The sequence below is a fragment of the Dipodomys merriami genome, unplaced genomic scaffold (genome assembly GCF_024711535.1).
Source record: "Dipodomys merriami isolate MVZ:Mamm:240054 unplaced genomic scaffold, mDipMer1.0.p SCAF_3, whole genome shotgun sequence".
NCBI lineage: Eukaryota > Metazoa > Chordata > Mammalia > Rodentia > Heteromyidae > Dipodomys > Dipodomys merriami.
In genome coordinates, this window is record NW_027204492.1 from 13,502,501 (window position 1) to 13,515,805 (window position 13,305).

The 13,305-nt window shown below is 41.6% G+C and overlaps 1 protein-coding gene across 5 annotated transcripts in view; it reads left to right on the plus strand.

Annotated features, from left to right (window-relative positions):
- Arhgef6 (Rac/Cdc42 guanine nucleotide exchange factor 6) overlaps positions 1-13,305 on the plus strand; it is a 118,773-nt gene that overhangs the window by 21,603 nt on the left and 83,865 nt on the right. For all 5 annotated transcript variants that reach the window (XM_070039649.1, XM_070039650.1, XM_070039648.1 and 2 more), the window contains one exon: positions 11,934-12,018. In XM_070039649.1, coding sequence (XP_069895750.1) covers positions 11,934-12,018 — 85 coding nt within the window. The remainder of the gene's footprint in view (positions 1-11,933; positions 12,019-13,305) is intronic.

A 13,305-nucleotide genomic window follows, 5' to 3' on the forward strand; every position in this document is an offset into this window, starting at 1 on the left:
AGAAAGTGGCCTGGGAATGTGGCTCAGTGGTAGAGTTCTTGCCTAGCATGTGTGAAGCCCTGGGTTTGATTCATCAGTACCACATACACAGAAAAAGTTGGAAGTCGTGCTGTGGCTCAAGTGGGAGAGTGCTAACCTTGAGCTAAAAGAAACTCTGGGACAGTACCCAGGCCCTGAGTTCAAGCCTCAGGATTGACAAACAAACAAACAACAAAAAGCAGAAAGCAGTGGCTAAGGGAACCTGCTCTTCAAAGATGAGTCTCCTCCCTAACTGTCATACAGGCAGGAAGGAGTTGTTGATGAGTAATATTAGTGAGAAGATTCATGTATTAAGTTGGTTCTCTCATCACAGAAAGTTCCAAAATAAATAAGACTCAGTTTCTAGGGTATTTGTAAATGCTCTATAGGAAAGAACAAGGAACAAATCTGAAGGATGTTATACTCTTGTCAACACGAGTCTGGGTACTCTGAAGAGTTCAAATTTATTATTGAAAGAAGTGCATTACTAAAATATAAAAATGCATTATTAAAAAAGTCACTTGTGAATTGCTGTTAGGAGCACAGAAAACATTTGCTCACAGAAACAAGGTTTTACACGTGATTATGTTTTCTTAGCTGGCCCACAACAACCTGTTTAATACTTAATGTGGCTAAACTATAGAACTCACAGACTAAGCAGCAGGTGCAGTGCTAAGTCTCTGGGAAAATGTGTTCTGCATTCCAGTTTGGAATACTAGGAAATCATCTCTCTCTCTCTCTCTCTCTCTCTCTCTCTCTCTCTCTCTCTCTCTCTCTCTCTCTCTCTCTCTCTCTCTCTCTCTCTCAAGGGGGAGGGATATTGGGGAAAGACGTTCCTAGCTCTTGAGTAGAGACAGCTGAAGTATTACCCATCCACCCCACCCTCGAAAACTTAAGAGGAAAGGGAGCCCCAGTGGTTGGCTGGCTGGCTGTGAGGCAGCTGGTTCCAGGGGTCCTGTTTCCTGTCCTTGCAAGCACTACTGACAAGAGAAATTCCATCTTTTTCTTTCTTTCATGCCTTTCCACTTCTTGACGAGATTATCCAAAACCAGTTGTTCTCTTTGGTGCTCTCTTTTGAATCCTGTAACTTCTTTCCCCACCATGCCAATATTATTCCTTCTAAATTCTCCTATTTCCTGAACATTTGATCCTCAGTGGGAGAGAACTCTCTATTATGAAGAAAGTAGTTTTCTTTAAAGGAATGGGAACAGGAAGGACTGCAGAGTGGAAGGAAGGATGCACTGGTGCTGAGGTAGGCATTGGGGAATAGATTTGGTGAATTAGAAATGAGGAGTGAACACTGAAGGATTCAGCCAGATCTTGGCACCTATCCTAGGAGCTCGATGGCGCTGGAACTTCCTGGGTCTGGATTCTATGAGGTCCCAATCATCAAGGACTTAGACTAGTTACACAGAGTGACTCTACAGAAATCTGGCAATACCCCCATACTCTGCTGTTCTGATCATGTACTAGCTGGCTCATTTCTAATTATCAGTTAGCTTCCTATGTATCATTCTCTATGGAGCAAGAGTGCTCTGACCACAAAATGAGGGTATCTACTTAAGCTTAGTGCTTCAACTTAGCAAAAATTAAGAAATGCCAGTGTAGTTTGTGCACTGGCCTTTGGTGTGTTTGGCTAATGTGAGTCCATTCTCAAGAGCCTTGAGAATTGAAGACCAGACTACTGTCTTTGTAAACCCCTGTTCAGATGATGGACTTTCAGGATTCCCTTTGACCTCCTGTGTTCAAAGACATCTCTCACTTGCCAGATGTGAGAGTCACAGAAAACTAGTGTTGCCTGCATAAGATCCCTAGAGGTGCTCAGTAGTGACAAAGCTGGGGTTGGGGTGAAGGTTTTCTGACCTGGATCCCAATGCTCTTTTCAGTATGCCTCATGTTGTAGCTAGAGGCACAAATCAGATCTTGTTCCCACATTGCTGAAATGCATTGACGTGGCGGAGGAAGTAAAAGTCAACTACAGGATTTGCTGCTTTAAGCTTGTTGCACATCAATAAAATGGTTATTAGGCTGGGCGCCTGTGGCTTAGTCTCCAGTCTTAACTACTCAGGAAGCTGAGATCTGAGGATTATGGTTCAAAGCCAAGCCTGGGCTGGCTTTTATCTCCAATTAACTACAAAAAAAAAGGCAAAAGTGGAACTGTGACTCCATGATAGGATACAAGCCTTGAGCAAAAAGCTGAGAGAAAACATTCACACCCTGGGTTCAAGCCCCAGAATAGTTATTTGAAGTGGAGCTATGGCTTAAGTGGTAGAGCTCTCGCCTTGAGCGAAAAAGTCAAACTGAGAGCATGAGACCCTAACTTCAAGCCCCAGTACTGGCACAAAACAAAGCAACCTCCCCCCCCCCCCAGCAAAAAAAAAAAACAGGTCCTAGTGACTCATTCCTGCTTAGGTACTTGGGCACCTGAGATCTGAGTACTAAGATTCAAAGCCAGCCTGGTCAAAAAAAGTCCATAAGATTCTTATCTCCAATTAATAACCAAAAAGCCAGAGGTGTTGCTGAGGCTGAAGTGGTAGAACGCCAGCTTTGAGTCATAAAGCTTAGGGACAGGGCTTAGGCCCTGAGTTCAAGCCCCAGGACTGGCACAGAAAAAGAAATTCTCAGAAGTAGAGCTGTGGGTCAAGTGGTAGAGCACCAGCCTTGAGTGAAAAAACTGAGAGTGCCCAGGATATGAGTTTAAGTCCTAGTACTTGCACATAGACACAGAAAAAAAAAAGAGTAGCTATTATTTTCAAACCAGGCAAGGTACAAATACCATCCAATGTCTTCTAATAAAGGAAATACTAGCCTGGTGCTGGTGGCTCATGCCTGTAATCCTAGCTACTCAGGAGGCTGAGATCTGAGGATCATGGTTCAAAGCCAGCCCTGGCAGAAAAGTCCGTGAGACTCTTATCGCCAATAAACCACTAGAAAACCGTAAGTGGCGCTGTGGCTCAAGCAGTTGAGTGCTCGCCTTGAGCTGAAGAGCTGAGGGACAGCACCCAGGCCCAGAGTTCAAGCCCCACAACTGACAAAAAAAAAAAAGTGAAATACTAGTGGGTAATAAGTCCAGTTTCTGAACTAAGAGCATTATTTGCTGCTGAATTGGTAAGTGCTTCAAATAGGAGCTATGTGGAGGCATCCTAGGTTGCATTCACCAGCCAGGCGCAGTGTCGCCCAGTGAAATCCAACTAAGCAGCTGAGATTTGTTTTCTCTGTTGCACTATGTGATGACATTTCCTCCAATGTGCAGGGACTAATCGAGGCAGTGTGCTCAGCTGTGAAAATTAGAGAATGCAATTCAATAGGAGCTTAAGTTAATTTAAGATTTTGTATAATAGAAGCAAGAAGAACAAGGAAGAGCTGGAATGTTCCAAAATATTCAGAACATTTTCTTTATGCACACACGAAACATAAGCTCTATGTCCTTGTGGCTTCACTGAATTACTTGTTTTTCAGTTGATTAGATTTTTAAAAGTGGAGTGATGGAGCCTATTGTGAGCACTCCAAACCCTAAATTAACTTTAAATGGAGGTTGATTGGGTGTTAGTGAAGTCACTGTGACATTAAAGGCATTACCCGTTCTGAACTAGAATATGGTATGGCTGCCTTTCCTAACCAGTATGTGGATGGGTTGGTGTGACTGGTTAACTCAGGTAGTTAGAGCAAGATGTTGAGGAGATGAAAGGGCTGATGGTCACCGCAGATGACCCAGAGGGATTTGCATAGTTGTGTAACCATAAGCTGAACCTCTCTCGCCCACCACCTAAAACCTCATGAGATATGGATTATACAGCTCTTCCCTGTTTCTGGAAAATATGACCAAGTGTCTGATGGAAAAGATCTTTCCCCTCAAATGAGAATGGCAGCATAGGAATTAGGCAAGGCCCCTTCAGAGACAGTCTAGTCATATGGGGAGACTTTCTCTTTGCCACAATTTGTTGGATTAGTCATTTTAGAGGTTGTAACAAATGTATTCCAGATGGCACAGATGCTACTTGTATAGGCAGGAACAAGGGATTTCTTTTTGTGTGCAAACCCATGGGTTACTTTTCCAAGTTTTTCTATGGAAATGTGAAATGTGCAAGCAGAGTTGCAAGGCCATCAGAGAATTTACCTGTAGTGTGTGTGTGTGTGTGTGTGTGTGTGTGTGTGTGTGTGTGTGTGTGTGTGTGTGTGTGTGTGTGTGTGTGTGTGTGTGTGAGATAGGGTTTGAACTCAGGACCCTGGCACAGTCCCTGAGCTTTTTTGCTCAAAGCTAGTACTCTATCACTTGAGACACAGCTTTATTTGTGGTTTTTGAGGGGTTAATTGGAGATGAGTCTCTAGGAGTTTCCTGCTCAGGCTGGCTTGGAATTTCTTTCTTTCTTTCCTTTCCTTCTTTCCTTTCTTTCTTTTCTTTTCTTTCTTTCTTTCTTTCTTTCTTTCTTTCTTTCTTTCTTTCTTTCTTTCTTTCTTTCTTTCTTTCTTTCTTTCTTTCCTTCCTTCCTTCCTTCCTTCCTTCCTTCCTTCCTTCTTTCTTTCTTTCTTTCTTTCTTTCTTTCTTTCTTTCTTTCTTTCTTTCTTTCTTTCCTTCCTTCTTTCTTTCTTTCTTTCCTTCCTTCCTTCCTTCCTTCTTTCCTTCTTTCTTTCTTTCTTTCTTTCTTTCTTTCTTTCTTTCTTTCTTTCTTTCTTTCTTTCTTTCTTTCTTTCCTTCTTTTTTTTTTTTTTTGGGTTCGGTCGTGGAGTCTGAACTCTGGGCTTGGGTGCTGTCCCTCAGCTCTTCAGCTCAAGGCAAGGGCTTTACCACTGAGCTCCCTTCCCAGCCCTGGCTTGGAATTTCAGTCTTCAGATCTCAGCCTCCTGAGTAGCTAGGATTACAGGCATGAGCCACCAGTTCCCAGCTTACTTGTGGAATTTTACTGGCTCCATTACTTTCTTGCTAGGTGACTTAACTATTCTCACTCTTAGTTGGTTCACATTAAGAAATGGGGGTAGCTGGGCTCCTGTGGCTCATGCGCATAAGCCTAGCTACTTAGGAGGCTGAGATCTGAGGATTACGGTCTGAAGCCATCCCAGGCAGGAAACTCCATGAGACTCTTATCTCCAACAAACTATTCAAAAAGGCTGGAAGTGATGCTGTGGCTCAAGTGGTTGTGTGCTGGCCTTGAAGAAGCTCAGGGACAGTACCCAGGTCCAAATTTCAAGCCCCAGCACTGGCCAAAAAAAGAAAAAAAAGAAAAAAAGAAAAGAGAAGAAAAAGAAATGGGGAAAAATTTCTGGGAGAATCAAATGCAATGAAAGGAAAAAAAAAAGTCTTACTATAGTTGGTATGTTATAACAAAATAGCATGAACTAGGTAGCTGAAAACAACAGAAATATATTTCTGCTATAGGAGACTGTGAAGTCCAAGATCAAGGCTGATGCAGACTCGGCTAGTGCAGAGTCAATGTCTAGTTGATCGTGTGTTTGCTATGTCCTCACATGGTAGAAGGGATAAGGTTGGAGTCCGTTTTATTAGGCTGCTAGACTCATTCATGAGAGGTCCACTGTCATGACCTAATCATTTGCCAGTGGCCCCACCTCCAACTCCCATTACGTTGGGGATTCACATATGAATTTTGAAGATCACAAACATTCCAGTCATAAAAATATTTATGAAATCTACGTCTGGTGCCGAGTATGTGGCAGCAACTCTGGAAACCAATAATAGGAGCTACAAAACTAGTGAAGGAATGGAAACAAGGGTTGGGAATACTTCCTTTTTTATATAATTTTTTATTGAGATTAAGTGATTACATAAATTCCACAAATTTCACAGTATTGTGGAATAGTGATACTTCATTAAAGTCACAAACACATTATCATGGTCTATAAAGTTTGTGAATTCTATGAGCTTTGACAATACAATTATTTCTTCCACATCAGGTGATATTTACATTTCTTTCCTTTTGTTTAGTGTCAGCTCTTCCCTCTTTCCTTCTCATTCTGTCCCTCCCATCGCTGCCCTTAAGTTGCTTAGTTCGTTTTCATCAATGTCCAGTGAAGCTGATGGGCTCCTCTGTTGCATGTTTTGGGAATGCTTCTTCGATGTGGTGTTTGCCTGAGTCAGTTTAGGGAAAGTGCCTTAAAATAGCATATATATTGAAACTGAGAACTACTCCAAAAGGATCTATTTGTAAATTCATATAAATATTAACTTGGGCAAATTTTGTACTGGCAGATTCCCTAACATTTCAAAATTAACACCTGGTGTTTAGTGGTGTTTCATTGTCATCGTGTGGATATCCAGGAGGGAAAATATGTGGGGAAACATGTAAAAATCAAGTGCCTTGTCTGGTTTCATCTATCAACATAGGATTGGACTTTAGGCCGACTATGAGGGAATACTTCAAAATCCTTAGTGAAGTTTAATCTCTCTCTTCTATTGCTTGCTCTGGTGTTTTGTTGTTTAACTTGAGCCTTGTTTCATGCAGTTGTAGGAGTGGCATCTTGAAGGCATCTGGCAGTAACCTAAGAAGCAATTCTTTTTTTCTAGTCTGCGTCACAGTAGTGGCAAAATGAATGGAGGGTGGGGAACCTGCTGTTGATCTGACCTTCAAAGATCCAATTGGAACTAACCAGTTTATTTCTGGATAATAACTGGGTAGAAAAAGTTCAGCTGATGTCAGACACTAGAGACAATAAACAGGTGAGTGAGGCCCGGGCAGAACATTAGATGATATCAGCATGATCTTTTCATGATTTGGCTTTGATTTTTTTTTGGGGGGTGGGTCCGGTCCTGGGGCCTGAACTCTGGGCCTGGGCGCTGTCCCTCAGCTCTTCAGCTCAAGGCTAGCGCTCTACCACTTGAGCTACAGTGCCACTTCTGGCTTTTTTCTTTTTGCTTATGTGGTGCTGAAGAATTGAACCCAGGGCCTCATGCATGCAAGGCAAGCGCTCTACCACTGAGCCACCTTCCCATCCCCGGCTTTGATTTTGAAAGGGGTTCTAGAAAAATTACATCCAGCATAAATGTGCAAATCTACTTTGTAACAGGGTCCATGTTTATCTGGGAAAACCCCCCAGGAATTGGTTTTCCATTTTGTGTACATAAATGAGTGTTGTTAGTCATCAGCAAGTGGTCTGTACTGTAATCTACTTTTCCTTGTTTTCTCTCCCCCTTGCCATCATTGACCTATTTGAGGCTATTTTCTTCTAGCTGGGCACCAATGCCCTTAGTCTTTCTGCCTTTTTCCATCTCTTTATTTGGTCTCATACACCCCACTTGCACTAATATATTATGACCAATAATGGCTGACAGTGATATATTCTCTCCAAGTAATACTTCCATTTGCAAGGGGGCCAAATCTCAAGTTCATGGGAGAAAGATCCAAGTAGAACTTTGTGTGTGTGTGTGCATGTGAAAATACTGGGGCTTGAACTCAGGGTCGAAGTGCTGTCTCTGAGCTTTTTCACTCAAGGCTGGCACTCTACCACTTGAGTCACATCTTCACATTCAGCTTGTTGCTAGTTCATTGGAGATTAAGAGTCTCTGGGACTTTCCTGCACATGCTGACTTTGAACTGCCATCCTTAGATCTTGGTCTCCTTAGTAGTTAGGATTACAGACGTGAGCTACTAATGCCTGGCTAAAGTGGAACTTTCAATGTCACTTAGTGTGGAGCTTGGGAGGGTGAGGTGTTTTGAAATATTCTTTTTTTGTAGCACTGGGAGTTGAATCCATGGCCTTGTGCATGCTAGGCAAACAGTCTACCTCTGATCTACATCCTCAGCCCATGGTGAAATGTTTAGAAGGTGATGGTAATTCTATCTGATTTTCCAACTGCTCAAAACAATCCTTATGCATTGTCTTTCCTACCAAATCCCACCGGCCTCTTGACGTTCCTTCCTGTGCAGTTCCTAGTGCTATAGAATAGGTTTGCCATAAGCGGCTCAGAGTCTGTGGTTAAACTCAAGGATATCTGGGTTTTCTAAAAAGGGAACTGTGTACAGTCTAAGAAACTTCTCTCAGGTATATAAAATCACTCTTGTTGATGCACATTTCATTTTATGATCAGCTCTCAAATTCAGTCAAGTGGTAATTTTAGTATTACCACAAAAAGGCATTCAATTAACCAGAGTAAGGAAAAACTAAAACAAAGGGGGGAGATTTTTTTTTTTTTTTTTTTGTCGGTCATGGGGCTTGAACTCTGGGCCTGGGCGCTGTCCCTCAGCTCTTCAGCTCAAGGCGAGCTCTCTACCACTTGAGCTACAGCGCCGCTTCCGGTTTTCTGGTGGTTTATTGGAGATAGGAGTCTCATGGTCTCTCCTGCCCGGGCTGGCTTTGAACCGCGATCCTCAGATCTCAGCCTCCTGAGTAGCTAGGATTACAGGCGTGAGCCACCAGCGCCCGGCTAGGGAGATTTTTTTTAATCACTGCTTTTGCTCTTTATATGTTAGTTTGCTAATTTTTTGCTTGGTGATTATTTTGGCACAGATGTCATTCACACTTACCCATTTTGTCCGCTCTAAGGGGAACTTAGGGTTTTGACAAACTGAAATAGAATTTCTGTCAATTCATTATTGAAGACTTTGTATTTTATATTGTTGAACTTAGAAATATATTTGCTATTGTTTTTAACTACTTATGATGCACTATGTGATTCTTTTGTTTCTTTTGTATGTTCTTCCCCCACGGTATAACCCCTGTTTTCACTGTATCTGATTCTGTGTCCTGCATCTTGTATATACATTTTTATAATTTGGGGAGGGGAAGGGATATAACAAAATGCTTAAATAAGGATAAAGGCTGACCCATTGTACAATGAGATGGACAAGACACTATTTTGAAAATGAACTTTACAATTTTGGGGGGGGGATGAGGGAGGATTTGGGGAGGTGGGGAGGGAAGGGATGGTAGGGGAAAAACAAAGGAGGAGATAACAATGCTCCATAGGAAATGGACTCATTACCTTACTTATGTAACTGTAAACCCTCTGTGCACTATTTTTACAATAAAAATATGGAAAAATATATTTGGATGGTAGTGTCCATTAACTCTTAATAATATTAACATTACCCTTTTACTAAAAGCATGTCAGTGGCTCATTTTTAGATGTAATAGGGCTCATCAGTCATTTTTGCGTTGAATACAAACCATTCATGGATTACATTTAAAAGAGTTGTGAATTCCAGAACAGGTGGCCTTATGTAGACTCACATTTGCACATACCTGCATCGCAATATGAATTATTATATAGTTTGATTTTAGAAATGAATTTTGAGTCTTCAAGAATATGTGCAAAAAGTAGATAAAGGTTTATCTTGACACTGCTCCCAGAAATTATGCAGATGAAAAATGGAACAAATGGCTCTCCCTAATGGAAAGGCAGAGCCTTAAAATCAGTGTTAACCCTGTCTCATATGGAAAGGTATATTTTACTCCCACTGCTACATTTGGGGAAAATGGATTCAATTTGTTTTCTTCAAGAGTGCTTGAAACATCTTGGAAAGAAATGTTTCAGGATGGAGCATTTCATTCAGAAGATGAGCATCTGGTTACCTAGCGATATGTGTCATGGATTTTTTTTTAAGTAGCTAGCAAAGGTTTATTAAGATGCGGCACAAGGGAAGCATGGCAGGAAGATAGGTAGTGCTATTCTTGCTGCTCTTGCTGCTGCTTCTTCTGCTGTTCCAATATGGAGTGAGGACAGGCTTTTGCAGGGTTAGTGGGGATATTTGTCAATAGGTTAGCTCTCTTTTTGTAGAATGTTGTGATTAGCTGTCTCTTTCTCTGACCATGATTCAAATTTCATGGGCACAGAAACATCTCGAGAGCCTAGTTTTCATATCTGCACTTCATCTGACCCATTTTGAAAGCTTGACTCACTTCCTCATTCCACTTGGCTTGTTTTCTGTGTGCTAGGCTCCCCTACATTTCATATAGACCATGATATCTCTTTTTGTTTGCCATGTGTTCCTAAATGGGAGCCTCCTTCATAACACCTATATCTATTGACTGGCAAATTAATGCATGGGTCTGTGCATAAGAACACTCATTTGAGACTATAAAAATTCTCAATTTGGAGCTGGGAATGTGGCTTAGTGGTAGAGTACTTGCCCAGCATGCATGAAGCCCTGGGTTTGATTCTTCAGTACCACATAAACAGAAAAGGGTGGAAGTGGAACTGTGGCTCAAGTGGTAAAGAGCTAGCCTTGAGTACAGAAAGGCTCAAGGACAGTGCCCAGGCCCTGAGTTCAAAATCCAGGTCACGTTCAAGAAAAAAAAAAGGAGGGGGGAAAGAATTCTCAATTTATTTGTTTGATTTTATTTATTTATTTATTATTTATTATTTATTTATTTATTTGTGTACCGGGGCTTGAAATCAGGCCCTGAAAATGATCACTTAGCTTTTTGGGTTGTTGTTGGGAGGTGGGGTTTGAACTCAGGGCCTGACTGCTGCCCTGAGCGCTTTTTGCTCAAGGCTAGTACTCTACTACTTTGAGCCACAGTGCTACTTCCAGTTTTTTTGATGGTTAATTGGAGATAAGAGATTCATCAACTTTTTTACATGGGCTGGCTTTGAATGATGACCCTCAGATCTCAGCCTCCTTAGTAGCTAGGATTATAGGTGTGAGGCACTAAGCACCCAGCTTTCCCTTAGCATTTTTTGTCAAGGAATGTACTCTACCACTTAAGCCATAGTTCCACTTCCAGCATTTTGCCAGTTAATTAGACTCTTATAGGCTTTTCTGCTGGGGCTGGCTTCAAGCCATTATCACATCTCATCTTCCCTAGTAGCTAGGATTATAGATGTGAACCATCCTTGCCTGGATTCAATAGATTTTAATTCAGCCAATACATTTTATTTATTTATTTATTTTGGTTGGTCATGGAGCCTGAACTCTGGGGCTTGGCGCTGTCCCTCAGTTCTTCAGCTCAAGGCTAGTGCTCTACCACTTGAGCCATAGTGCTACTTCCGGCTTTTTTTGTTTATGTGGTGCTGAGGAATCGAACCCAGGACCTCATGCATGCAAGGCAAGCACTCTACCACTGAGCCATCTTCCCAGGCCCCAGCCAATACATTTTAAAATTAACAAATCATATTAGAGTTAAAACAATGATAGGTAATTGATGTCTTCACTAGGGACCGTAGCAAACCAGAATGGTAGCAGAGACTGGCAAAGTAAAATTTGCATTTAAATTTGTCTTGCTGAGAGATGAATGGTATCTAGGAGGCCAAAGGTCATATGTGAAAAAGTCATCTAAAGCCAGGAAGCACTCATGCGCTGGGAAGGACTAAGGTTCAAATCCTCCCAGATTACCAAGAAAGGCCAAGACAAGCAACTGAAACCAAGAACTGAGGCTGGGAGCAAATGGCAGACCTGTGCAGTAACTTTGGCAAAATGGAGTAACCATCCTAGGGAGCTCGGATCCAGTGGGCCTCAGCAGGAAGGAAGGGAAGGAGGAGAGAAAGGCACTTCACTGACTACAGTGAATTAACAGACAAGAAGAAAGTGGGTCAAAGAGCCTCCACTTATTTATGTGTGGATGGGTGAGGACTTTCTGTAGGTGACAAGCATTAACTGTAACCCATACATATGAACTTCCGGTAACTGAGCTGACAATATTGATATGTTCAGGCCAGAAGAGTGGGTCTGAGCATGCAGTGTGCATTTCCTGGGTGGTGGTTCAGGGAGGAGTGGAGGGGGTTGCTGCTTCTCAGCTGGCCTCTCATTTCCCATTACTGCTTTGCTCTGACTCACTGATGGCCCGCCACATGTCATTAAGTGGCTCAGCTGCCGCTCTCATTTCTCCCCAAGGTATACAGAGATTTGCGTCTTAGCTTTTACAGTTTTTTTTTCTCTCCTGAGATCTGGAGGAAGTGGCCTTTTCACAGTTTTGTTTGTTGAGTACTTATAGTGTCTTATAGTTTCAATTTTCCTTTCTCATAGGGATTTAATCCTGATGACCTTTATTCAGGGGTCAATTTCTCCAAGGTTGTGACTACTCTCTTAGCTGTTAACAAAGCAACAGACGGTAAGGAGATTTGTGCTTTGTGTTTTCTGGGTGTGATTGATGACTTTTGGGATCCATGGTATTTCTTTAATTTTTTTTTCTGTGTGTGCTGGTCCTGGGGTTTGAACTCAGGGCCTTGGCACTGTCTCTGAGCCTTTTTAAGGCTAGCACTCTACCACTTGAGCTTCACTCCTGGCTTTTTTGATGCTTAATTGGACATATGAGTCTCATGCACTTTCTTACCTGGGCTGGCTTTGACCCGCAATCCTCAGATCTCAGCCTCCAGAGCCTCTAGGATTACAGGTGTGAGACACTGGTGCCCAGCAGGATCTATTTCTGATTACCCCAGTAGCCAACTCTGGTCAGGTTTATTCAGTTGGCACAAAGTTGCCCCCAAATAAAACCAAACCAGTATCAAATACTTAAATTTTCATGGCTTAAACACATTTATCATAGGTTTTAAACATACCCATAGACTTCTTCTAATGCCTATAATATCATAATGACAACAAAAATGATTTCATTCAAAATTCTTACATCGTTGACTGAATATATAATAAGACAGAAAATAGAAAGGAAAAAACCAGTTATTTTTTTAAAATAGAACTTACAAGATACAACCATCACTTCCTTTTCTCCACTACAGATGTATTTTTATCATTGAGTTTTGTATGTCTTTGATTTTTTTTGTATGATTTGGTCATGTAAAGGAACTCCTCAGTAGTTTTACACTGGAAATAAAACTTAGATTTCACAGTAAATGAAAAGACTACCTTATTTAAAGGTTTAACATCCACCACTCTAGAGACTACTGACTATGAATCCTAGTACATTTGAAGAAAATGGTGATAAACTTAGTTGTATCATTTTATTCCAATGCTTTCAGCCCTTTCCCTGGGTCTAGGCTATCCTAAAAACAATAGGTATTCTCATTCAATCTTAGAAACACTCTATGGAATAGATATCATCATTCTGATAATGGTAATGGAGTTGTCCACATTACAGATAAGGGATTTCAGGCCCACATTTGCCCAACTAGAACTGGAATTCAAATTCGTGTCTGACAAAGTCTAGCATCCTTGATGAAACATGAATCATGCTTCTCAACGAGCTGGAGAGCTAAAAGGCTGTGTGCCCAACACTGCCAGGTGCTACAAAGGAAGTAGAAGAGAAGGTCTCCACCCTGGAGAAAATTACCATCTATTTAGGGATACTCATCTTACCCACGTGAAACAATTAGAGAACAAGAGCAGACAATATAATCAAGCACCAACCAGGATGGAGCATCTACGCAGCTATCAAGTAATT